This window comes from Rhinatrema bivittatum, chromosome 1 (assembly GCF_901001135.1).
Source record: "Rhinatrema bivittatum chromosome 1, aRhiBiv1.1, whole genome shotgun sequence".
Lineage (NCBI taxonomy): Eukaryota > Metazoa > Chordata > Amphibia > Gymnophiona > Rhinatrematidae > Rhinatrema > Rhinatrema bivittatum.
Window position 1 is genome coordinate 247,194,486 of NC_042615.1, and position 26,949 is coordinate 247,221,434.

At 42.1% G+C, this 26,949-nt stretch overlaps 1 protein-coding gene across 2 annotated transcripts in view; it reads right to left on the reverse strand.

Moving 5' to 3' along the window:
- The window catches only part of CTNNA2 (catenin alpha 2), a 2,350,558-nt gene that overhangs the window by 121,627 nt on the left and 2,201,982 nt on the right, over positions 1-26,949 (reverse strand). For both annotated transcript variants that reach the window (XM_029593361.1, XM_029593351.1), the window contains exon 16: positions 15,954-16,059. In XM_029593361.1, the coding sequence (XP_029449221.1) occupies positions 15,954-16,059 (106 nt within the window). The remainder of the gene's footprint in view (positions 1-15,953; positions 16,060-26,949) is intronic.

Here is a 26,949-nt window from a genome sequence, read left to right on the forward strand (position 1 = left end):
GTCTTCTATAGCATCTTGTCAGCTTTTACGTGTGTATCTCAGTGTATTTTAAAATATGCTCGCACAAAGCACATTCCCAGTTTTCCAATTAGCCCACCAGTTTGTCCAGTTAATATTGAAATCTTTCAGACGACTCTGCTTCTTCATCCTGCACTGGGATATTGGGTATACAAGAATACAGTCTAGCCAGACCTAGTCAAGATGACTCAGCACTACCTTATGTGCCCAGCAACCAGAATGCCCAGTTAACATGTTTTCTTAATGGCAGGAGGTATCATGAGCTCTCCTCACTCAAAGCTTGCATCAGAGTTGATAAAAAAAAGCTGATCTTTTTGAACATCATTCTGCCTTTGCTTGGGTTTTCAGAACTTCCATGTGAGTGGCAAGTTGACTAAAAGCATCTTGATTATCTTGCTTACACTCTGAGCACTTTTCATGTCACTGATACGGTATGTCATCTTAGAGGTCTTGCTTCTACCACACTGCCCACCTATCATTCCCCTTATATACCACCAAAGGATTCTTTCTGCTACCATGCCTACCTGCCATGCCTCTTATATACCTCCTTAGTAGTCTTGCTGATACCACTCTGTCTACCTGCCATGCCCCACATATACCACCAAAGGATTCTTGCTGCTACCATGCCTACTGTATCTGCCATTCCCAGGATGAACCACCTTAGTGGTCTTACTACTACTGCTTTGTCTATCTGCCACATCCCTTAAATAATACTTAGGGGGTCTTGCTGTTATAGATCTGTGTACCTTAAATGCCCCTTATATACCACCTTAGGGGGGTCTCTTACTGCTATTGGCCTTCTGTCTACCTGCCATGTCTCAGATATACCATCTTAGAGGGTCTTGCTGCTACCACACTATCTACCTGCCTTGCCCACCTGCCTACATACCTTGGGGGTAATGCTTTTAACTACCCTACGTGTCATGTCTATTATGTACCAGAATGGGAGTTTTGGTGTCTCTATGTTATTTGATGTTTGCTTCTCAGCCTAGTTCTCCCATTCTGTTTATTTGTTTGTTGGTTATACTGAAGAGTTTTGTCCCCAGAAAAGAAAATTGAAAAAAGAAAAAAAATGATGCAAATTTCTCCTCCCATCCCTCCTCTTTTATGGTTCTTCATTTTGCTCTACCCCTCTACAATCCCATCCTAGTTCTTCCATCCTGTTTCTTTGTTGGTCATACTGTGGTCTTTGTCCCCAGAAAAAAAAATTGAAAAAATGCAAGTTTCTCCTCGTACGCCATCCGTTTTCAGGTTCTTTACGTTGCTATTATGTACATCTCTAGGATCCCAGTCTAATTCTCCCACTTTTCTTTTATCTTCATTTTACTAGTCTGTGTTGTCCCCCAAAAGTCCACAGTCAGATGGAAATAATTTGAGCACAACAGAAAAGATTCACAGGAAAGACCTTTTACATATTCTAAACATGGGAAAGTTTTCAGTAGGAAGAGAGAACTAATGTAACACCAGAAAATCAACAAAAGAAGGAGACTGTATTCAGATACAGAATATGGGGAAAGCTTTCTTAAAAATGCAAACCTCACAAACTGCCAGAAAATCCACACTGATGAGAGACTATTGTCATGTTCTGATTGTTACAAAAGTTTGAACTGAAAGCAAATTTCACATGAAGCTCAAAATTCCACCCAGCAGCAAAATCATTTCCAATTAGGGAATGTAATAAAAAGCTTATGTTACAAAAGTGATACTGATGACGGACAATTCTCTTGTACTAAATCTGACAAGTGGCAAGTGCTTTGACATGAATGCACATAGGGGTCAATTTTGAAACCTGTGCGTGCGTGCGTCCATGTGTGCATGACACCCGGCACGCACACATGGACGCGCCGAGTTTATAACATGTGTGCGTCACCGCACGCATGTTATAAAATATGATGCCCGCATGCACATGTGTACCCAATTTTGTATTGGCGTGTGCATGTGTGCGTGGGTGCCCCACTCATGTGTGTAGGGGGAGGATTTTTTCAATTACGCGTAGAGATGCGATCGGCCTTTATCCCAGTTCTCTCCCAGTCCGCTCCACTTAAGGAGAGGACTGGGAGGGAACTTCCCTACCCCCTCCACCTAACCTTCCTCCCTTTTCCCCTCTCTACCCTGACCCCTACATCTACCCTAGCTATCTCTTTTTTTAAAATTATAACTTACTTCCTCCTCTTAGTAGAAGTTGTGTGTGCCAGCCAGCTGCCGGCACGTGAGTCACCGGCAACACGAAATGGTTCTGTCCCAGCCAGTTCCCATCCCACCCAGATCCCACCCTTGGCCCACCCCTTTTGTGAACCCCAGCACGTCTGCTCATATCGGTAGATACGCACGTGGCCGTGCCATTTAAAAAATAATACTTTTGGAGGAGAAGGAGAGACAGCCTACCTGTTGGAAACCCCGAGACCAGACGCTGGAGCGTTGAAAGAGAGCATTAAGAACTGCTGTATTCCTGGTCAAGGGAGGAGGGAAGTTCGGGCCGGGAGGACGGCCCCCTGTGACGTCATAACCAGGTGCCAGGGACAGCATTTAAGTGAGGGCCCTGCGGCGAGTAGGCTGAGGAGAAGGAGAGACAGCCTACCTGCTGGAAATCCCGAGACCAGACGCTGGAGCGTTGAAAGAGAGCATTAAGAACTGCAGTATTCCTGGTCGAGGGAGGAGGGAAGTTCGGGTCGGGAGGACGGCCCCCTGTGACGTCATAACCAGGTGCCCGGGACAGCATTTAAGTGAGGGCCCTGCGGCGCGCAGCCGCCAGTGCGCAGCCGAAGCCGCGCGCCAAAGGGGCACGCCCCTGGTAAATATTTTTTCTTTTTTAATTATTATGGGAAGGAAACGTAAATCCAAAACTTGGACTTCTTCACCTACCACTCCATTGTCTAGAATACATGGACCCATGGACAGCCATATTATTCATATGGCCGAGTCCGTGGTGGGGGAAGATGTAGCAGGAAACTCCCTACTGGGGGTTTTCTTGAGCCCCAGGTCCGCGCAACCCACCCCAACAACCATTTAATGAGCGTATTGATGCATTAAATAATGTTGAAAACCCTCTGATAGCAGCCCAGACCCAAGAGGGAAATAGGGTCACTACAGAGGGGAATAGACATTCGATCAATGTAATGCAAGGGGATAATGCAGCTGCTAATAATAAATTGGTACCGTGCCCTAGGATAGTAGATGAAGAAATAAATGAGCAAGAAGGAAATGAAATCGAACCAGAAAATGTAACTTTACTAGATGTTTGGAAGTTATCTGTTAAAATTGATAAGAAACTATCCAGGTCTGTAGTACAAGTGCATGATTTTTCTGTACAAGTAAGGAATAAATTTGAAGATTTAGAAAGCAGAACTGTTAAATTAGAACAAGCAGTAGCAGGGTTAAACCTGCAAGTTAATGTTATGCATGCTACCAATACTTCATTTATCAAAGATAATTTGATGCTACATAATCAGATTGAAATTCTTGAGAACGAATTAAGGTCGTTTAATTTAAGGTTATTAAATTTTCCTCAATCGAGATTATTGTCTGCTATCGAATTATATAACAAATATGCTATGGAGATATTATCCTTTGAGATTGAAAAAATACCTGTTTTGTCAAAGTTATATTATTTGCCTTCAAAAAGATTGCTCCAAGCTCAGATAGTTTGAATAGCCCTGTAGTCTCTACATTTTTGGAAGACTCCATGGACAATATTCAAGCTAGAGCAACATTATTGATTTCCTTTTCGCTGAAAAGGGACAAAGACTTATTTTTCTCAAAATATTTTCAAAATAAAGACTTTATATTTTGCGGGCAAAAAATATTAGTATTTCCAGATGTCTCCCGCGTAACACAAGCACGAAGGAAACAGTTTCTTCTTCTTAAGAAACAAGCTCTTGAAATAGGAGCAAGTTTATTTCTAAAATTTCCCTGCAAATGTCATGTAATGTTTCAGAACAATAAGTTTATTTTTACAGACCCCATACACTTGGAGTGATTTTTAAAGGATAAATCCAGAAACATAGTGTTGTTTCAGGAGATAGGGTTGCATAATAAAGTAGACATCCAGCAGTAGGAACTCCCTTCTCCCCCTAGATGTGGGCTAGAATATAAGAGTAATATTATGTATTGAGAATTGAATATGATAATTGTTTTCTGGAAATTCCTGGATTATTACATTTGTTGTTTAAATGTTATAAATCAATAAAAATAAAATTAAAAACAAAATAATACTTTTTGGAGTGTATAATTTATATAAGGTTATCCACAGTGTATAAGGTTATACACAGTCCCTTACTGAGTGTATAATTTGCATGCTACTTATGTTCTTCTGTTATTTTTCTATCAGGTACTGTTCCTTTTCTCCTTTTCCTGTTTTTCCCTCTCTTCTCTCGCCCCTTCTCTCTTCCTATCTGCTCCCTCTCCCCCCACCCTGGTTTTTTGTAATTTCCTCCTTCAGTTATATTGTAAACCGGCATGATGTACCCACGAATGTTGATATATAAAAGCTAATAAATAAATAAAATAGGCTCGGCACACACTCAGCCTGGCCACGTGCATATCTATCAATTTTTACGCATGCAGGATTTTGAAAATTTGGGCAATAGTTCGCATGCTATTCTACCTTGCTTATATACCTCTCATGCTATACCTTGGTGGCCTTTCTGCTACTCAGCCTTGCTGCCATACCCAGACCATCCCTGGGGATTATTTGTCCCACTCTTCCTTGCTTACATATCCCAGACTCTACTAGGGATGTGCAATCATTTTTCCTGAATTAGGCAATGTCAACGAAATTGGCTAATTTGGAATGGTTCGGGAGAACCGAAAAATGATTGATTTTTTCCGAAATTTCGGGAACAATTCATTTTTGAGTTAGTGTGCATTAACTCCCAATAGTGCGCACTAACCCAAAAATGGGGCCCCCGAAAAAAAAAACCTCTAACCACAGGAAAAATGAAATTCCCGCATGGGGTACCCCCCGAAATGAAGCCCGATACTAAATTTTTACCCAAAGCACATTTCTAGACTCTATGCCATTGGATGTTCTTGCCATTATAGGGGACTACTTTGCACCTCTCATATGTCTTGGTGTATTGATCCCACGTTTTGTACTGCGTTGTCTATCAGTGCTTTGCCATCTTTACTGCTTTGCATCTGCTTCATGGTGCTTTAGGATGCCACTCGTGATGCCACTTTGCCTCTCATGCTGCCTTCAGGAGTTCATGCCACTGTTGTTGGTGGTACTCTTTTGAGCCTTTGGGGGTGTTCTTCCCACTCTTGCTGCTTCTTTGCTTCTCTCACAGTGCCTTGGAGAACTCCTGCTGCTGCTGGCGCCCCTTTGCCTTTTTACAGTGCCTTAGGCTCTTCATACCTCTTTTGGTGTCACGTTAATATAGTCTTGATGTGTTAGCATGTCTTCACCCTTTTGGTGATGTCTACCCACCAATTTCATTAGAAATGATTAGAAAATCCCAATTTTGGAGCCCAAAATTGGTTGCAGTGCTTCCCTCATTTACTTTAATGATAAACTAATTAACAAATAAAATAAGGAAATGAAATATTTTATTTTTTGTAACTAATTAATTAAATGGTATTGCCCAATGAAATGAATAAAAAGACAAATTAATTTTTTTCATCTGCACATCCCTAGTAGACAGTACAAAGACTTTGATAAAAACAGGGGCCTGCTATTGGCTGCTGAATGCAGCAAATGCACCCCTGTATGAAATTCCTATGGAATTTTTAGTGTCCAGCACTAGCTACTAGAGATGTGAATCGGAACCAGAATCGGTTCGGATTCCGGTTCCGATTCATATCATGTTGTTTTTTTTCGTCCGGCCTGATCACGGTTTTGTTTATCGGCTGCGCCCGAGCCGATAAACAAAAAACCCACCCGACCCTTTAAAACTAATCCCTTAGCTTCCCCCACCCTCCTGACCCCCCCCCCAAAAAAACATTTTACAGGTACCTGGTGGTCCAGTGGGGGTCCCGGGAGCAATCTCCCGCTTTCAAGCCGTTGGTTGCCACTAATAAAAATGGTGCCGATGGCCTTTGCCCTTACCATATGACAGGGTATCCGTGCCATTGGCCGGCCCCTGTCACATAGAGGGAGCACTGGATGGCCGGTGCCATCTTTAAAAATGGCGCGAACCATCCAGTACTTCTACCATGTGACAGGGGCCGGCCAATGGCACGGATAACCTGTCACATGGTAAGGGCAAAGGGCCATTGGCGCCATTTTGATTAGTGGCAGCCGACGGCCCGGGAGCGGGAGATTGCTCCCGGGACCCCCACTGGACCACCAGGTACCTGTAAAAAGTTTTTTGGGGGGTCAGGAGGGTGGGGGAAGCTAAGGGATTAGTTTTAAAGGGTCGGGGTAGGTTTAGGGGTTATTTTTGTGTGCCGTTTTTCCCGCCCTCCCCCAAAACGATAAGAGAACCCCCACGAACAATATCATGGGGTTTTCCTATCATTTTGGGGGGCCCCCAATTTCTGACGATTTTGAAAATATCGTACGATATTTTCAATCGTCCGAAGCCTGATTCACATCCCTACTAGCTACAGAGAATGGAATTCCAATATGAACTGCTGCATTTTTTAAATATGTAACTATGACAATATATACATTTTCTAATGCATCTCAAGTATGACTACATTAACTGCAAAGCATCAACCTAAATGCATTTTCTTATTTATTTTTAAAATCCTGGTTCTTTGCATACATTATACATCATGATACAGAAAGTACACAATTCAGTTCTTAAACACATATGCTTATATAATACATATTATACTCAAGCACCCAAGAAGATCTATAGTGCTAGAATATTTTCAGTATTCTTATAATTGCTTCATGGCTGCTGTATCAGCAACATGACTTGTTAAATTATGAGGTCTCTTTATCAAAGCACATTAGTTAATGCAGGCATTTAACAAATGTTAAATTGGCATTAAACCCTACTGTTAACATTAATACAAAATTCTATGATGAGGGAAAGAGATGCATTATCTGTTATCATTGGAAGACTGGGTACACATTAAATAGCTCAAATGTTAATGTAGATGTGTTAATTCCAAAACTTTAACTCCATCTGCATATATGTAATTAATGCTTATCCTTGGAATAAGCAGCAAGGACTCTTATCGATTCTGCCTGGTATTTGTGACCTGTTTGGGCACTGTTGGAAACAGGATATTGGGCTTGATCGACTTTTGATCTTACCCAGTATGAGAAATCTTATGTCTTTGTCAGGTTTTCTATATAATTATTTTCAGGCTAATTTTAAACTGAACACACATGTGCCCATACACGCACGTAGCAGCACATGGGCAGAGAAACACAGAATTTTAAATCATGTGTGCACTTGTACAAGTATAATTTAAAATATGCTTACCACGCATAAGGATGCTTTTAATTGTAAGAGGTTACTCGAGCAAACCTACTTTGCATATCTTCCATAGGACTTTGCTGGCTTTAACGCACAAATGTAAATGGATTTTAAAACATGCTTGCGCGAGCGACATTCCCAGTTTTTCCAATTAGTCCACCAGTTTCCCCAGTCAATATTGAGGTCTTTCAGACCCCTCTGGTTCTTCATCCTGCTTACCCCTCCATTTGAACCAGACCCCTCATCCTGTCCTGTAAGCCCTAAAATGTGATATCTACAGACGTGCTGCTCATCAGGAGCAGCAGTAAAGTTATGAGGATAACATGCTGCCACATACAGTGGCCTCTGGTTTTAAAATATAGAGTCGTGCACTTAACAGTTAGCCCCAGCCTGGAATTCCCATGCTCTGCTCCTTTTCTGTCCCCTTATTTTTGACACATGCAGGGCTATAATTGTTCATAAATCCTGACCTTTAAAATCCGCATTGATTTTGCGTGACCCACATATGCATTATTGTGGGTATTTTTGCATAACACTTTTAAAATCAACCTCGTTTTGTACAGCATGTTAATGTCAGCATTAATGTGCTTAAAATTGTGCAATAACACTTCAGTTTTAACACATTTTGATGTATAGAGCCTTCCATGGCTAATTTATGCTAAGAGCATTTTACTTGCAAATATTTTTAGATTGTATTTGGAGTCCATCAGAACATAAGAATGGAACTCATATGGGGAGTTCTGAATACTTGATTTAGTCTATTCTGTATCTGAACAATTATAGTCTGTTCCGTAAAGAAGTTGTCAGATCTTTCAAATATAGCAATCTAAGAGTGCTTATGGTGACTACTTAGCATAACACAATTTATCCTACTCTTGAGGTCTATCTCTTAAGCAATATGAACTTTAAAATGGCTTCTCTTGAGAGCTGAGGAGGCTTATAATATGAGTACCTTGAATCAAATTAGATTACAAAATTTGTCTTTCTTGAACAGTCATTAAAAAGGCATTGTTTCACAAAAGGTTTTTATGGTATGATTATCTCAACAATAGGTGCCAGCTGTGTGAATGCAATGGGTGCTTGAACACTATGTCCAAGGGGGTGTAATTTTTATTGACTTTAATGCTCCCAATCATTTTGAAAATTTACCTCTTATGTTCTCAACATTCTACAAAATATTACTTGATATGTATCTATAATTTGATAAATTAGAAATTAGATACTTCCATTGATCTTGGACTTGCCAGGTTCACTTTGAATTAATAATTTAAATGAGTAATCAAAGATTTTTAATGAGAAGTGGCTCAGATTTGACTAAGTGAAAGTGGAAAGGAAGATTTCTCATTTTTTAAGAACAAATAAAGATTAACAGGCAAGTTGTAGTTGATACCTTTTAGTTGATTTAATAATATAGTACATTCATTGACCTAATGAAGCAAGTATAATGCATGAAAGCTAGTTTTTCAAAGGGCGAAGAATTCCATTTTGGAGAAGAAAGGTAGCCCAGCAGGAGTGAGACATCATGCTCTCATGCTTTCCTTCTATTACTAACCCACTGGACAAGGGGAGAGGGATGAGTTGGGACTGAATAGGGTACAGATCCGTGGGTGTAGAGCCTTCCTTTTGGGGAGGAGAGAGGGTTATCTTTGGGGGGGGGGGGGGGTGGCATTCATCTTTGGACGAAGGTAGAAGGAATGGATGGGGAGATTTCCTTGTCAGGTAGGGAAAGATTAAGGGGCGGAATTCAAAGGGGCTTACTTCTTCTGAAGATTTGGTGTATTGGAAAAGGGGTTTTCCTCTTCAAGTGAGTGGAAAATAAAGAAGAAGGAGCTTTCAGCTTGGAGGTTCCTTTCAACAGAAAAGCCTAAGACAGGGCTTCCTCCTCCTGGTTAGGCATGAGTGGATTAATCCTGTTATGAGAGGCTCTTTCTCCAGTTTCTCATTCAACAATAATACCTGCATGCAGATTTATGAGAAACTATGGACAGAGTGCTGTGAGCAACTGACATGGTAGATGCATACCCAGTTACAAAGTAATAATTATGGAGGTACCTTTTGCCCCAGTCAGACATCCCTAAGAAACAGAATTGTTCCTGGGATAAAAATCCTGCAAAGGTTCAAGATGTTTCTTTTCCTCAAATGGCAGCCTCTTCATTCCCAGCTGGAACTCTGGCTTTAGATAATGGAAATGCAGCATGAAAATGAATATATTAAATGAAATGTGACTGATACTCTGCTAGCAAACCTTTGGCAACAGCCCCGCAATAAGGGTGTTTCCGCGCTTTATGATCATTTCATCCACAGGATTAGGAGATCAAGACACATCCTGCATGAAAGTGCTGGAAGAAGCTAAAAGGTAATCCCCAGTTGATCAATGCAGCCTTGTTGAGTAGGCACTTGTAGAACTGCTCCTTGAGATGCTGGATGATATCATAAATAATGCTCCTGGAGAAGTTTGGTCAAGAGAAGGACTGTGGCTCAGATGATCATGATACTATTTAATAGAGATGTGAATCGTGTGCCCGATCGTTTTAACAATCGGGTTCGGCTGGGGGGGGGGGGGGGGAATCTGATCGTTAGAGATGTGAATTGGGATCGGTTCCGATTCCAATTCACATCACTAATTTTTTTTAGTGAGGCCCGCGCCGATAAAAAAAAAACCCCACCCGACCCTTTAAAATTACCCCCTTAGCCTACCCCCTTCTCCCGACCCCCCAAAAATTTTTTTACACATACCTGGTGGTCCAGGGGGGCCGCGGGCAGCGATCTCCTGTTCCCAGGCCATCAGCTACGCTAAAAAAAATGGCGCCGATGGCCCTTTGCCCTTACCATGTGAGAGGGCAAAGGTAGCGCCGGTGCCATTTTGAATATTGGCAATACGGCCTGAGTGCAGGAGATCCCTCCCAGACCCCCGCTGGACCCCCAGGGACTTTTGGCCAGCTTGGGGGGGCCTCCTGATCACCACAAGACTTGCCAAAAGTCCAGCGGGGATCCGGGAGCGACCTCCTGCACTCGGGCCGTACTGCCAGTATTCAAAATGTCGCTGGCGCTACCTTTGCCCTCACAATGTCACAGGGGCCGCCCATGTGACATTAATTTTCTAAGACATTTTTCCAAAGAGGCCAGATAGATTATGCATGCAACCATTGGCTCTTAAAAATGAGCGGGGAAATATTCAGCTGTCGAGTGGCTTGGCTTATTAGTAAGATAAAATTATCCAGTTAACGAGCAGGCATGGTCATGGCTAACTTTAGGACAGACCAAAATAAATCCACGTGAATCACCACTGTGCGTCAGCGATGCTAATGTAATCAAAAATAAATCAAAAGCAACATCTAGCTGCTATGTCGCTGCCAAATTATATTTCACTGTGAGTTCTCTAAGAGTTATATATGTATTCAAAAAACTTCAAAAATTTGCTTGATTACCCTACACTCTGTGAAGCAAACTTTCAAAAAACATTTTTTCAAAAATGATAAAAAACTTAAAAAATATTATTGTAGAGAGGTAGAAGTTTCATATATAATGTAGGCAACTCTGTACCAATGCATAATTGGTTATAATCATCAACCCCTACCACCTCCACTCGGACAATACTTTTTTTTAAAGAAATTTTTGTAAATGAAGATTGTGAATCCCAAAAAATTCAAAAGACAACCGTAGGGGTGAAAGTTTAAAAACGTTTGGAGATTTACCAACGTTCGTATGGAAGTCTATGATGGACCCACCTCAAGTTAATCTGGTATTTTTATAAGATTACTCTCAGGTCCTTTCTACAGGAAAGGTAAACTTTCACCCCTACGGTTGTCTTTTGAATTTAGTGCCTTTGTCGGTATTGTCCCCTGCAGCACAGGCTTTGGCACAAGAACTGCATCAACTCTGGGAGCATACCAAACAACTACTTCAAAAGGCTGGACAAAAGGCTAAGAAGTTCTATGACACTCACTATCATGCAGCTCTGTAGTTGAATCCCGGAGACAAGGTATGGCTCAGCACCCGTTTCATCCACTTAAAGCTGCCCTCTCCTCAATTTGCGACCAGCTACATTGGACCCTTCTCTGTACTTTGCTGCCTAGGTCCATTTTCTTACAGCCTTCAGTTGCCCTCTTCTCTTAGAATACACGCCTTCCACATCTCTCTTCTAAAACCACTGATTCTCTCAGAATTTTCAAAGAGAACACCTGAACCTCAATCTCTTACTCCAGAAGAGGACATCACTTATTAGGTCGAGGATATATTGGATGCAAGAAAACGCGGAAGCCACTGGGAGTATCTCATCTCATGGGAAGGATTTGGTCCCGAGGAGAATAGTTGGGAACCTGCAAGCAACATTCTCGATAAGGAGTTGATCAGACAATTCCACATTTCTCATCCTAGGAAACCAAAACTCCCAGGGAGGGGCCCTAAGAAGGGGGGTACTGTTACGCCTGTCAGTCACAGATGGCTGCGACCACTACTACTCACCTCTTTCTTTGCTGCATTGTCATCTATTGGAGGAGTGGTGGCCTCCGCCAGTCACCGCCAACCAGCCTGGCATTCCCAGGATGGCGTGAGCGCTGCCGACCGCCATCTTGCTCCAGAAATTACCTAGGCGCGCACGCTAATGGGCCACTTTTATACATGTCATGGCGGGAACCTCGGGGGTGTCCACTCCGGATGATGTCACCCATCTCTTGTACTTAAGCTGGCTGGCCCTTCACTATGACGACTTAGCAAGGAATTCCCTCTTGCTGAATTCCACTCCTTGGATTTCTGGTTCCAGTTTCTTCATTGGTGTGAGACACTCTGGATACCCGCTCCTTGGGGCCCCTATTTCATCTCTGGTTATCCGCTCCTCGGAGGACCTTTTGCCTTAGATTCCTATTGGTTACAATAACTGGGACCTCCCCTGGAACTACCTCCTATGAGTACCTATTTCTATGGACTCCAACTATCTAGCCTCATTGTGGGATTCTCTACAGTGTACCCCATGCCTAGGGCCACTACCACTTCATCCCAGAAGGAACCACTCTGGTATACCCTGCCTGCAGGTCATTACCGCATCACTGCTAGAGGAACCTTATCTGGTTTCCTGCAGCTCGGACAGCTTTCTCATTCCATCACTGAGACTCATCTCCAGTGAACCCTGCTCCGCTGGCCACTACCAGATCTGCACATCTGAGTTGTTTCTTCACTACTGCAAGACTTCCTGGTGTACCTCGCTCCACGGGCCACTACCGGATCATCATGTCTGAGGTATCATCTGGGTACACCCCTCTGCTCAGCACTTTACTGCATCCCCCACTTCACGGGTGGTGCCTTTCTCTGCTATCAATAAAGACTCTATTCCACAGCTGTGTCTGACATCGCTGAGACGATGCCTACTGGTGGTGAGGCTCACAGGGCTCCTCCTTGTGGGTGGAGACACCTCTCACCTCTGCCCAAGGGTTCACCAAACATGTATGTACCACACATAACAATGGGATAAGCACAAAGGATTCCTAGTGGGTAAGTGATGGAGAAAAGAGTATCCCATATTGATTAGGATAACCTACACAGAGCTACAATAACTCTAAGAAGAAAGGGATATAATGCTTGCTGGACTGAATAGACCACTTGGGCTTTTTTCTGCCAGCATTTACTATATTACTACATAAAATCTTTGTAGAGGTAGTTTGAGGCTGCAGGCAGGTGATGGTCTTATGTTTATTGGGGTGGAAGGGGGTAGTAGTTATTTAAAGGTTATTCTAACTAGGGAAGGACAAACTAGTTCTGATGTGAATTTAATGCCACAATATTTTCTTTTCTTCTTTGGCGGAGTGGATGGTTGAAAATTGGGGGAGACAAGAAGGGAGGATCTACAGAATAAGGATAACAAAAACTGCTTCTGACTCTATCCTAAAGAAACTCATATTAGATTAACTTCCTTTCTTAACTTAGTTGTGATTTCAAATGTTAAGCTACCTTGACAAGCTGTGCAAGTTGAAACTTATCTGGATGAGTAGCAGCATATATGTGGATAAGATCTGATTTATTCAGCTAATTAGCACTCTTCAGATTTATCCGACTATCTTGCTGGACATTCATCAAATCATGTTAGGGCCCTAACGGCCATGATAACTCCATAAAGCATGCAATAATAACGCATCGCGACATGTGTCTGCAAATTTAGTCAAAGGAGAGGAGTTTATGAAAATGAGGCACAAATGTTTCTTAAATTAGTTGCTCCCCTGGAAAACCATGTGAATTCAATTGAACAAACCTCGACAAATAGGTATTCAGATGTTTCACCAATAGTGGCTCCCTGGGGCAGTGGGGAGGAGTACTGTTAAGAACTGTATAGACATGCTGTGTTGTGCTGTGTTGCTGCAGTTTAAAAGTCTAATGGGTACTAGCACAGCATTGCACAACTCATCAAAGAAAAGTTTCAATAGTAGGGATGTGAATCGTTTTTGAACGATTACAATTATTGTCAGATAATTTTAAAATTGTCCTAAATCGTCAGAGTGCACGATACAATACAAATGCCCCCGATTTATCGTCATAAATCATCCTAAATTGTTAAATAGGGCACAGGAATTATTTGGGGGAGGGCGGGAAAACTGGCACACCAAAACAACCCCTAAACCCACCCCGACCCTTTAAAACCAATTCCTTACCCTCCCCCACCCTCCCGAACACCCCCAAAATGTTAAATTACCTGGTGGTCCAATGGGGGGGTGTCCCTGCGCGATCTCCCGCTCTCTGGCCATCGGCGTCATTTTGGCTGCCACTAATTAAAATGGCACGATGGCCCGATAAAAAAAAAACCCACCCGACCCTTTAAATTGACCCCCCCTTAGCCTCCCCCACCCTCCTGATCCCCCCAAAACCTTTAAAATTACCTGGTGGTCCAGGGGGGGCCTCGGGGAGCGATTTCCCATTCCCAGGCATCAGCTGCGCTAAAAAAAATGGCGCCAATGCCCCTTTGCCCTTACCATGTAACAGGGTATCCATGCCATTGGCCGGCCCCTGTCACATGGTAGGAGCACTGGATGGCTGGCGCCATCTTTAAAGATGACGCCAGCCATTTTACTCATCAGCCCCTATTATACTATCTATAATAGGGGCTGATGGCCGGTGCCATCTTTAAAGATGGGCTGATGAGTAAAGATGGCCGGAACCATCTTTAAAGATGGCGCAGGCCATCAGCCCCTATTATAGAGTATAGTATAATAGAGGCTGATGAGTAAAATGGCTTGCATCATCTTTAAAGATGGCGCCGGCCATCCAGTGCTCCTACCATGTGACAGGGGCTGGCCAATGGCATGGATACCCTGTCACATGGTAAGGGCAAAGGGGCATTGGCGCCATTTTTTTTTAGCGCAGCTGATGCCTGGGAACGGGAAATCGCTCCCCGAGGCCCCCCTGGACCACCAGGTAATTTTAATAGGTTTGGGGGCGGTCGGGAGGGTGGGGGAGGCTAAGGGGGGTCGATTTAAAGGGTCGGGTGGGTTTTTTTTTAGTGGCGCGGGTCTCCCTAAAACAAAAATTAGCGATGTGAATTGGAATCCGAAACGATTCCAATTCACATATCTTATCGATCAGATTTCCCCCCCCCCCCCCCAGCCAAACCTGATCGTTAAGACGATCTGGCACAAGATTCACATCTCTATTCAATAGAGTTTGAACATCTTATAAGATGTCACGACGTGACATCCTTTGATGAGTTGTGAGAAGCTGGTCTAGTTCCAATCAGGTTTTTAAATTGCAGCAACACAGCACAACACAGCATGTCTGTACAGTGTTCTTGACAGTATTACCCCCCCCCCCCCTTCAAGGAAGCCACTATTGGCGTAAAATCTGAAGGCCTATTTGTCGGGGTTTGTTCAGTGGTGTACCTCCGCCGCAAGGATATCCGCAAATATTCTACACTCTACAGATTCTTGTTTTAACACAACAGCCTCTGCAGTGAACAGTTGAATTCACCCAGTTTTCCAGTGAAGCAGCTAATTTAAGAAACATTTGTGCTGCATCTATTTCCGAGTAACTTCTTTTCTTACAGCTTGGAGCGGGTCTGTGCCTCCACAGGATCCATATAAAGACTTTGAATCATTAACCTTTTTTCATATAGATATTTTGGGATTTTTCACCTCTTAGTATATGGTGCTAGCTAGTTTTTTCTTATATTGTGATGATTTATTTAATTCATTTGTGAAAAATGAATAAACAGATTTTTGTTAGATCCATATTAATTTCTATGGTGTTTCCATCTCTCTGTATTTATTGTATGTATACATATTAGGAACACTAATATGTATAGTACTGCCTTATATTTCTGTAATATAGATAGATAGATAGATAGATATAGATGTAGATTTATTTATTTTTTTTGCTTGAAACAAACAAAATGAATTATGGAGGCAAACAAATTAATGAACTAAAATGAAATTTTTTTTTCTGTACACATCCCTATTATTTAATAACAAAAATTAAATGATGGATAAATATTACTGCATGCATAAAGCAAAACACATAATTATATCCTTCTGGATCTGGTTCTGTAGCACATTAACCTTAAGGAATCATTTGTTTCCCTTACATTACCTGATCAGCAACAGCACGTGCTAGTTTGTCCATCCTTGAGCCTGCTTCTGCAATCTTCTTGGCAGCATTAATTACGTCAGATGTGTTCTTCAGTGGACCTTTGCCTCTGAAAAATAGTGCAATTGCCATTCAATTAAAGCACTAAAATAACCAATTTCAATGTTCTAGTCTTGCAATTGATTTTTGTGCTATAATAAGAACACTTTCCTAATTTACTACTACTTCGCCTTTTAACTACCAATGGTGCAGCATGATTAAAGAACAGGTTTGCTATATTTCCTTTTCTTGTACAAAATGCCTCACCAGCAATTTAGTTTGATGGGTCCTTCAAGTTCATGAACTACAGTTAATAGTACAGTATGTACATTTTTAAGTGCTCATTAAGATGACAACCATGTTGGAATAGAAAATATTTTTAAAATTATGTTATTTCCAGGCCAGTGCTTAACACTGTGACTGCTAAGTGTAAAACAAAAATGAAAACATCAGAAAATGTTTGCTTTTAGACTTGTCAAAAAAAAAAAAAGCCAAATAACTTGAGGCAATATTCTAGTATCCTCCATTTATATCATGCTTGATTGCACTTCATAAAGGAAACATTTCTTTTGATACCATATTTGTAAACTGAAATAAGAAATACAGAACCATATTATTTTATAAGCAAAGAACCAAAATAATTACAGCTCAATGTCAACAATATCATCCATCCACTGGAGTGCAATTTAATCATGGATAGCAAGGTACTGTAGTCTTTGCATTACCTTTCTGATTCTGTGCTTCTCTATTGCAAACTGAACTATAGGGGTGTGCATTCGGATTGACCGCATTAGTAAAACGCAACTCATATTTTTTTTTTACTTAAAAAATTGATTCGACATAAACGATCGGATTTCCCACATATCGAACATAGATATGTTCGATATGTTGGAAATCGCGATTGTTGAGCCAAAATAAAAATATAAACCCCCTCACCCTCCTTAATCCCCCCCCCCCCGACTTACCACAACTCCCCGGTGATGGAGCGAGGAGTGAGGATGCCATTTCTGCAATCCTTGGCGAGAAGCATGTGACGTCGGCGGCACGTCGAGTGACGCCGGCGTCACGTGATTCCCGGCTCGTTCGCGCCGGACGGCTCGTTCGGCCCAAAAAGAACTTTTGGCCAGCTTGGGGGGGCCTCCTGACCCCCCCCAAGCTGGCCAAAAGTTCTTTTTGGGCCGAACGAGCCATCCGGCGTGAACGAGCCGGGAATCACGTGGCGCCGCGTCACTCAGACGCGACGTCACGTGATTCCCGGCAAGTTCGCGCCGGACGGCTCGTTCGGCGCGAACAAGCCGGGAATCACGTGACGCCGACGTCACGTGATTCCCGGCAAGTTCGCGCCGGACGGCTCATTCGGCCCAAAAAGAACTTTTGGCCAGCTTGAGGGGGTCAGGAGGCCCCCCCAAGCTGGCCAAAAGTTCTTTTTGGGCCGAACGAGCCGTCCGGCGCGAACGAGCCGGGAATCACGTGACGCCGCGTCACTCGACGTGCCACCGACGTCACATGCTTCTCGCCAAGGATTGCAGAAATGACGTCCTCACTCCTCGCTCGATCACCAGGGAGTTGTGGTAAGTCTGGGGGGGGGGATTAAGGAGGGTGAGGGGGTTTAATTTTTTTTTTGCACATATGTACATATACCCAACTCATTGGATTTTTTTTATGTCCATATTGGCCGCAAGTGGGACCCCCTTTCGGACATAAAAAATATGAACATAAAATTTTGCTCTGCACATCCCTACTGAACTACTACCCCATAGTCTCACTTTAGAGATGGGGCCAGTCTGTGCTAAGGCTTACTGTGCATGATAAAACATGCACAGTAAATAGCAAAGGAAATAGCATGCTATTGTTCACTGAGGAAAGGCTTGGAGTAGGACCACAGAAAATTGCCACAAATAGATATGGAAGAAAGGTAGATCTTTCCTTCTTTCCACGCATTAAGAAAGGTGAAAAGGCAAAACAATTACTGGCATACTTAAAAGGTGAGATGAAAGAGGCTATTTTAGCCAAAAGATCTTCATTCAAAAATTGGAAGAAGGATCCATCAGAACAAAATAGGCTAAAACATAAGCATTAGCAAGCTAAATGTAAGACATTGATAAGACAGGCTAAGATCATGAGAGGTCTTGAACGAGTAGATGCAACTCGGTTATTTACACTTTTGAATAATAGAAGGACTAGGGGGCATTCCATGAAGTTAGCAAGTAACACATTTAAGACTAATCGGAGAAAATTCTTTTTCACTCAACGCACAATAAAGCTCTGGAATTTGTTGCCAGAGAAGGTAGTTAGTGCAGTTAGTGTAGCTGGGTTCAAAAAAGGTTTGGATAAGTTCTTGGAGGAGAAGTCTATTAATGGCTATTAATCAATTATACTTAGGGAATAGCCACTGCTATTAATTGCATCAGTAGCATGGGATCTTCTTAGTGTTTGGGTAATTGCCAGGTTCTTATGGCCTGGTTTGGCCTCTGTTGGAAACAGGATGCTGGGCTTGATGGACCCTTGGTCTGTCCCAGCATGGCAATTTCTTAAGGAAGAATTTGAAAACAAGTTGGCCATACAGGCAAAAAACTCACAATAAAACTTTTTAAAATATATCCAAAGCAGAAAGCCTATGAGGGAGTCGGTTGGACTGTTGGATGATCAAGGGGTTAAAGGGGCACTTAGAGAAGATAAGGCCACCATAGAAACATTAAATGATTTATTTGCTTTGGTGTTTACTGAAAAAGAAGTTGGAGAGATATCCATTCCGGAGAAGGTTTTCATGGGTGATGATTCAGATGAACTCAACCAAAACACTGTGAACCTGGAAGATATGGTAGGCCTGATTGACAAATTGAAGAGTAGTAAATTACCTGGACCAGATGTATACACCCCAGGGTTCTGAAAAAACTAAAAAATGAAATTTCACACCTATTTCAATTAATTTGTAATCTATCATTAAAATTATCCAATGTACCTGAAGACTTGAAGATGGCCAATGTAAATCCTATATTTAAAAAGGGATCCAGGGGTGACCCGGGAAACTATAGACTGGTGAGCCTGATTTCAGTACCAGGAAAAATCATGGAAAATGTTATAAAGAATAAAATCACAAAAACATTTAAATTGTCATGGTTTGATGGGACACACCCAACGAAGATATTTACACAAGGGAAGTCTTGCCTCACAAATCTCCTACATTTTTTTGAAGGGGTGAATAAACATGTGGACAAAGGTGAACCAGTAGATGTGGTGGATTTGGATTTTCAGAAGGTGTTCTCAAAGTCCCGCATGAGAGGCTTCTACGAAAACTAAAAAGTCATGGGATAGAAGACAATGTCCTTTTGTGGATTGTAAACTGGTTAAAAGATAGGAAACGGAGAGTAAGAGTAAATGGTCAGTTTTCACAGTGGAAAAATTTAAACTGTGGAGTGCCTCAGGGATCTGTACTTGGACCGGTGCTTTTTAATATATTTATAAATGATCTGGAAAGGGGTATGATGAGTGAGGTGATCAAATTTGTGGAAGACACAAAATTATGCTGAGTAGTTAAATCTCAAGCGGATTGTGATGAATTCTAGGAGGATCTTACAAGACTAAATGATTGGGATTCCAAATGGCAGATGAAATTTAATGTGGACAAGTGCAAAGTAATGCATACAGGGAAAAATAACCCTTGCTGTAGTTACACAATGTTAAGTTCTATCTTAGGAGTTACCACCCAGAAAAGAGATCTAGGCATCATAGTGGATAATACATTGAAATTGTTGGCTCAGTGTGCTGTGGTGATCAAAAAAGCAAAGAGAATGTTAGGAGTTATTAGGAAGGGAATGGCAAATAAAATGGAGGCAATTATAATGCCTCTGTATCGCTCCATGGTGTGACCATACCTTGAATACTGTGTGCAATTCTTGTCACTGCATCTCAAAAAGGATATAACTGCACTGGAGAAAGTGCAGAGAAGGGCAACCAAAATGATAAGGGGCATGGAATGGCTGCCCTCTGAGGAAAGGCTAAAGATGTTAGGGCTGTTCAGTATGGAGAAGAGACGACTGAGGGGGGGATATAATGAATGTCCATAAAATCATGAAAGGACTTGAACAAGTGAATGTAAATTGGATATTTGCTCTCTCAAATTGTTGCATCTGTCAGTCTTCGACGGCTTTGCCCCGCCTACCTTTCTCTACTTCCAGCTCCTCACGCTCACCTTGGACTGATGACAGCCGCAGCATCTGCTTGCCGTTCTCTCCAGCGTCCCCGGAGTGGCTTTGGTGCTGCCTCCCGCCATTCTCCTTCAAGGTACCTCTAGGACGTGCGCGTGCACGCCGCCCTCATCTTTAACTCTACGTTGGCGCGAACCTCAGGGGCATCCCCCTGTTCTGATGTCACAACTTCTGGGTATATCTGCCTACAGTATTTGCTAGCTCGTTGAGTTAGCATCAGGATTCTTACGGAGGGGATTCGCTCTCCGTTCCTAAGCTACTCTGCCACTCCAGCGCTTTCTGGAACTCTTACTACCCTTCAGGGTCTCTAACGGGGTACCCGCTCCTCGGGGGCCTCTTTGCTTCTTTCAGGTGCTATCAGGAAACCGGTACTCACTCCTCGAGGGCCCATGTTCCCTGAGTCGTGCTTGCAACCTCTACCCTTCTACTTGGAAGAACTAACCTACAGTTACCATCAGGGAGTACAGAAGCCATCTCTTTCCACAGTACTGCTTCACTGGAACCAGGTACTTGCTCCTCGAGGGCCTGCTCTCTGCTCTGGTGCCAGACCTCTCGTCTAGTGGAATCTCTGTTACCACTAAGTGAGTACAACGCTTCCGAGTCTCTCTGCTCTAAGGGATCAGGTACTCGCTCCTCGAGGGCCTGCTCTCCCTGTCTTGGAGCTTCTCCTACTTTCTACATTGGGACTCTGAATGTTATTCTTATTGTGTGCTCATAACTCTCAGTCTCTTTCCACTACAGCACTGCTCTACAGAGGATCTGCTGTTACAGCGTTCTGTGAGAGACGCGCTCAGCCGGGCTCTACAACCACTACTCACTACCGCCACCTCTGGTGGTCATTCAAACTGTTTAATAAAAGATTCAAATCTGTGTTTGTGTGTCCAGAGTCTAGTCTGACACCCATGGCCCCTCATGGGACTGCCCCCCGTAGGCATGGTCAGCTGCCACAGTGTCCAAGGATCCATCCAAACACCATTAACCATAACACAAATAATAGAAGGACCAGGGGGCACTCCATGAAGTTATCAAATAGCTCATTCAAAACAAATTGAAGACAATTATTTTTCACTCAGTGCAAAGTTAAGCTCTGGAATTTATTGCCAGAGGATGTGGTTACAGCAGTTAGTGTAACTGTGTTTAAAAAAAGGTTTGGATAAGTTCCTAGAGGAAAAATCCATAAACTGCTGTTAGGGTAATTAATAAGCAATAGTAGCTTGTGATTTATTTAATGTTTGGGTACTAGCCAGGTACTTGTGAATTGGATTAGCCACTGTTGGAAACAAGATACTGGGCTTATTGGACCCTTGGTCTGACCCAGTTTAGCATAAATTATGTCCTTATGTGCTTATAAACAATTTTCAGAAGACCGTATTCACTGGCAAAACTAAAATAATATAATGAAAAAGGGTAATAAAGTAACTTAGAGATATAGCCAGCTTTAGGTGTGTGCTACCCATGAAACTGCACAGGGTGCTAAGACTAAGGGGACATCATTATGGGGGATAAATCAAATATATCAGATCAGGTATAGCTATCACCCAAGCGATTCCTGGCTTCCATCCACTTCCCACCACCACCAACCAGCAGCAGGAGTCGCATTTCAGCAAATGTTATCTCCTGCTGCGAGGAGCCAATGTCACGGTAAGTCATGAGCTTGGCCCTGAAGTAGCAGAAGTTTGTGTTGATTACTGACCACTCCAAAAAAATGTAAAAGGACCCATACCATGACCCAGCAGCCTCTGGTGGGGCCTATTCCACTGGTGGCTGAAGGAGGGAAGCCAGCTGAAGAAATAGAGGATCCTGTGGCTGCCAGTGGAGCTCATCTTGCTGGTGGCTATAGAAAAAGGCCAATAGGAGAAGGGGAGGCCCTCAGCCAGTGTACACAAATGCTCATGTGTGTATATGTGAGTGAGAGACAGACCTGTCTGCATGTGTGTGTGTGAGAGAGAGACAGAGCTTGTATGGGAGAGAGATAGAGCCTACATGTGTGTGTGAGAGTCAGACAAATCCTGCCTGCTTATGTGTGAGGGAGAGAGACAGAGCCTGCCTGCCTGTGCATGTGTGTGGGTATGTGTGAAAGAAATAGAACTTGTGCAAATGTGTTTGTGTGAGGCAGATCCTGCATGTTTGTGTATGTGTGTGTGAGACAGAGCCTGCGTGCATGTGTTTCTGTGAGACAGATCTTGTATGTGTGTATGTGCTTTTCTATGAGAGAGACAGAGCTTGCATGTGTGTGTGTGTGTGTGTGTGTGACAGACAGAGTGTGCATGTATGTGTATGTGTGTGAGAATGCCTATGTGTCACATATAGGCTCTCACATCCATGCATACACAGAAAGGTTCTCTGACACACATATAATGTGTGTATATATAACAGCCTGTGTGTGTGTGTGTGTGTGTGAGGGAAAAAGAGGGAGTGTGTTTGAGAGCATGGGCATGTATATCACACATAGGCTTTCACATGCACATACACATGCTCATAGGCTTGCATACAGGCTCACACACACACACATATATATTGTGTATATGTGAGAGAGAGAGGTTGTGAGATAGAGTCTGTATGTGTGTACGAGAAAGAGACTGCATGTGTGTGTGAGAAAGCCATTGTGTTTGTGAGAGAGCTTATGTGTTACATATAGACTCTCACATGCATATGTAACATACATACATATAATGTGTGTTTATAAGAGCCTGGAAGCATGTATAAGAGCCTGTGTGTGTGATAGAATGAAAATGTATAAATGGGTATCTGTGTATGAGTGAGGATAAAGTTTGTGCAGCCTCCTCCTCCAAACCACCATGATCTCAAGGTGAGATTTTTTTTTAATATTTATTAGTTTGAATTCTTGGGTGTTATTTGATGTTTCTGCTGTTTTAAAATATTGTATTAGTGTTTAGAGAAATTTATAACACAATTATAATTATTTATTTATTTATTTAAATACTTTTCTATACCGAAGATCATGTACAAGTACATATCGGTTCGGTTTACAGTGAACCAACAGTTGGAAATTACATCAAACAATAAGAACATAATTTAACTAAACCTTGTACAGCCAACAATAAGAACATAATTAACAAAATTGTACTAGAGTAGAACTGTAGTTGAACAAGCATAACGAGTGGAATATAGGGAATATCGAAAAAGGGAAAAACATGATAATCAGCACAGGGAGTACATTATAGAGGTTACGGGGAACTTCGATCAGTTAGACACGATTGAACCTAAGTTCTAAAAAGTAAGGACAGGTATGGGACTTTAAGTAAATGCTCTTGAGAAGAGCCAGGTCTTCAGTTTTTTTTTGAACGTCCGCAGGCAGGGTTCTGTTCGGAGTTCCGAGGGCAGATTGTTCCATTGTAATGGTCCTGCAATTGAGAATGCTCGTTTCTTGAGAGCTGACTTGGCCGAGGGAACATAGAGTGTACCTAGGTATGTTGTTCTCATTGGTCTGGAGGTTGAGTGATGTTGCAGGGGGAAGGATAGTTCGAGGGAAGTTAGAGAGTGAATCGTTTTGTGGATCATAGTTAGCACTTTATACTGAATTCTGTATTTGATAGGGAGCCAATGTAAATACATAAGGACAGGAGTGATGTGGTCTCCTCTACCGGTGTTGGTCAATATTCTTGCTGCAGAATTCTGTAGCATTTGCAATGGTTTGGTTGTGATAGCTGGGAGGCCGATTAGAAGAGCATTGCAGTAATCTATTTTTGAGAATAAGATGGCTTGGAGAACTGTTCGGAAGTCCTGCATGTGAAGGAGGGGCTTCAGATTTTTTAGAATGCATAATTTATGGAAGCATTCTTTTGTTGTGTTGTTGACGAATTTTTTTAAATTCAGCCGATTGTCTATAGTTACTCCCAAATCTCTTACATTAGTGGTAGTAGATATTTGGAGTGAAGAGAGGTTGTGGAGTGTCCGAGCATGTTTGTTGTCCTCTTGATCGATGATTAGTAATTCCGTTTTAGATGTGTTGAGTACTAAATTAAGGTTAGTAAAGAGGGTGGTAATAGACTGTAGGCAACTGTTCCAAAAAGTGAGCGTTTTTGTGATTGATTCTTTGACAGGTATCAGGATCTGAACGTCATCTGCGTAAATGAAATGAGTAACCTTTAGTTTTGTGAGAAGCTGACAGAGCGGAAGGAGGTAAACGTTGAATAAAGTGGGGGATAGAGAAGATCCTTGGGGAACTCCGAAAGTGGCATTTACAGGGTGCGAGTCCTTGTTGCTGATTCTGACCTTGAATTTCCTGTTATTGAGGAAGGACTTGAACCACTCCAGGGCTGTACCTGATATTCCAATGTCTGCGAGGCGGTTGATGAGGATGGAGTGCTTCACCGTGTCGAAAGCTGCAGATATATCGAGTAGTGCTAGCAGGTATGGGGTCTTTTTATCGAGGCCTGTGAGGATTTTGTCCGTTAGAGAGATGAGAAGAGATTCCGTGTTGAGAGCTTTGCGGAAACTGAATTGGGCGAGAGCTAGAATCTTATGTTCCTCTAGGTAATCCGACAGTTGTTTGTTCACAATTCTTTCCATAAGTCTGGCGACAAAAGGAAGGTTAGCAATGGGGCGGTAGTTAGCTGGGTCCGTGGGGTTCAAGTTAGGTTTCTTGAGTAAAGGTTTAAGGGTTGCGAGTTTCAAGATATCAGGTACTGATCCTTGTGTTAGAGAGCAATTGATAATCTTTGCTAGAGGCTTGGCTGCTAACCGTACCAGAAATGGTTTCTGGTACGGTTAGCAGTAATTTTGAGGGAATAGAGTCAGCTGGGTGTGAAGATGGCTTCATCTTTTTGAGAATGGATTCAATTTCAAGTGAAGTGGTAGGTTCGAAGGCTTTTAAGTTTGCTTCCTGGTTTGAGTCGAAGTAGAAGGGTGACGGTGGTCTTGTGTTTGGGGAATTCAGAGGGGCTATTAGCTTGAGGATTTTATTTTCAAAAAATTGTGCCAGTTCAGAGCATCTAGATTGCGCTTCGCAATCTGGGATTGCTGGAGAGTTGGGTTTCGTGAGCTCTGTGACATAGGAGAACAAGGCTTTGGCATCAAACATAAAATTATGAATTTTACTAGCATAGTAGTCTTTTTTTGTACGGAGGATGGAGTTTCTGTAGTTGTGCATGTATTTTTTGTAGTCCGTTAGGGTTGAGTGGGAGGGTCTCTTGCGCCACAAGTGTTCCTTACGTCTTAGTTCTTGTTTGATGTTTTTCAGTTCCTGTGTGAACCAAGGTTTTTTGTTTTTGTTGGAGGGGTCTAAGTTTTTTGTTTTTAAAGGGCATAATATATCTGCTACCTTGTTTGTGCTGTTGTGCCAGGAGGTGAGAGCGGCATCTACATTGGAGAGATCAAGATTCACCAGTTCTGTTGATAAATGAGACCTGAGGTCATCCAGGGTGTAAGGTTTTCTGTAATTGATTGTAGTTTTAGATGCGGCCGCTGGATTTTCTTTAATGAGTAGTTCCGTAGTGATCATCTGGTGGTCTGACCATGGGATAGGGGAGCAAAGAGGCAGGGAGGTTTGAGTGAGGTCTGAATTGATGAAGATTAAGTCCAATGTATGGACATAAATTATCAGATGTTTGATTCATCAGATGCAGTATATATATATATATAAAATGCTGCAGCGCCAAGGTCTGTAGTATGTAGGAAAACACATCGGAATCATGCTCCTTGGTATGCTAAAGAATTAATAAAGAATCATAAATTGTTACATCAAAGAAAAGAAAATGGGGAGAGTGGGGTTCCGAGATCAATAAACAAGAATATGATCTAGCCATGGTAACATATAAAGCATTATTGAATTCCATGAAAAAGAATTACTATTCATCTTTAATTAAAAATTCTATTAATAAACCACTGGAGTTATTTTCTGAAGTAAAGTATTTGTGAAGTTGTCAGAGAAGAAAGACTACTTATTTGTCTACAAGTAATAAGCTTGCTGTTTACTTCCAGAAAAAGTACAAAATTTATGTTCCTTGATGAAAGTCTCAATTGCTGCACTGCAGCCGAGTACTTACGATGGATGTCAGGCTGTAAAGTGGGACACATTTGTCCCTTTATCAAGCAGAAGTTTGAAGACTGTTTTCTGATTAAGCTAAAGAATTGCAAAGTAGATCCTTGTCCATTTGGAATTTTGAAGTCTATAATTCCTGTTACTAGTGCTGTATTAATTTGCATTGTTAATCAGTCTTTACAGGCAAAGCACCCAATGCATTTAAGCAGGCAATAACAGACCTGTATTAAAAAGTAACTCTGAATCATATGCAGCATTGTCTAATCATCACCTAGTATCCAATCTTTAAGAAAAGTTTGGGAAAAGTGGGTGTTGAATTGATATAGTTGGAGGATTTTTTTTAGAAGACAATAAAATATAACTTAAAGATCAATTTGGCTTTCGTAAAGGATATTGGATGGAGACTTTTTAGTCTCATTATTAAATGAACAACTTATGGACAACTTATGATCTGGAATACTTAAACAAATGGATATTAATTCTGCATTTGACAGCATTCCTCATGTCAGTTTACTTATGAAACTGTGTGAGTTGGGGGTGAGAGGTGTGATACTTCGATGGTTTCAGCCATATTTGATCGGACGTCAGCAGCAAGTTAGCTTTAATAATGTGACTTCGGCATAGTATCCTATTAGCATGGGGGTTCCACGGGCATCTTCTTTATCATCTGGGTAAACAAATAAGCATGGGTGTAGCTTGCTTGTTACGGCAGTTACTACCCCAAATCAATTTAGCCTGATACTTCACT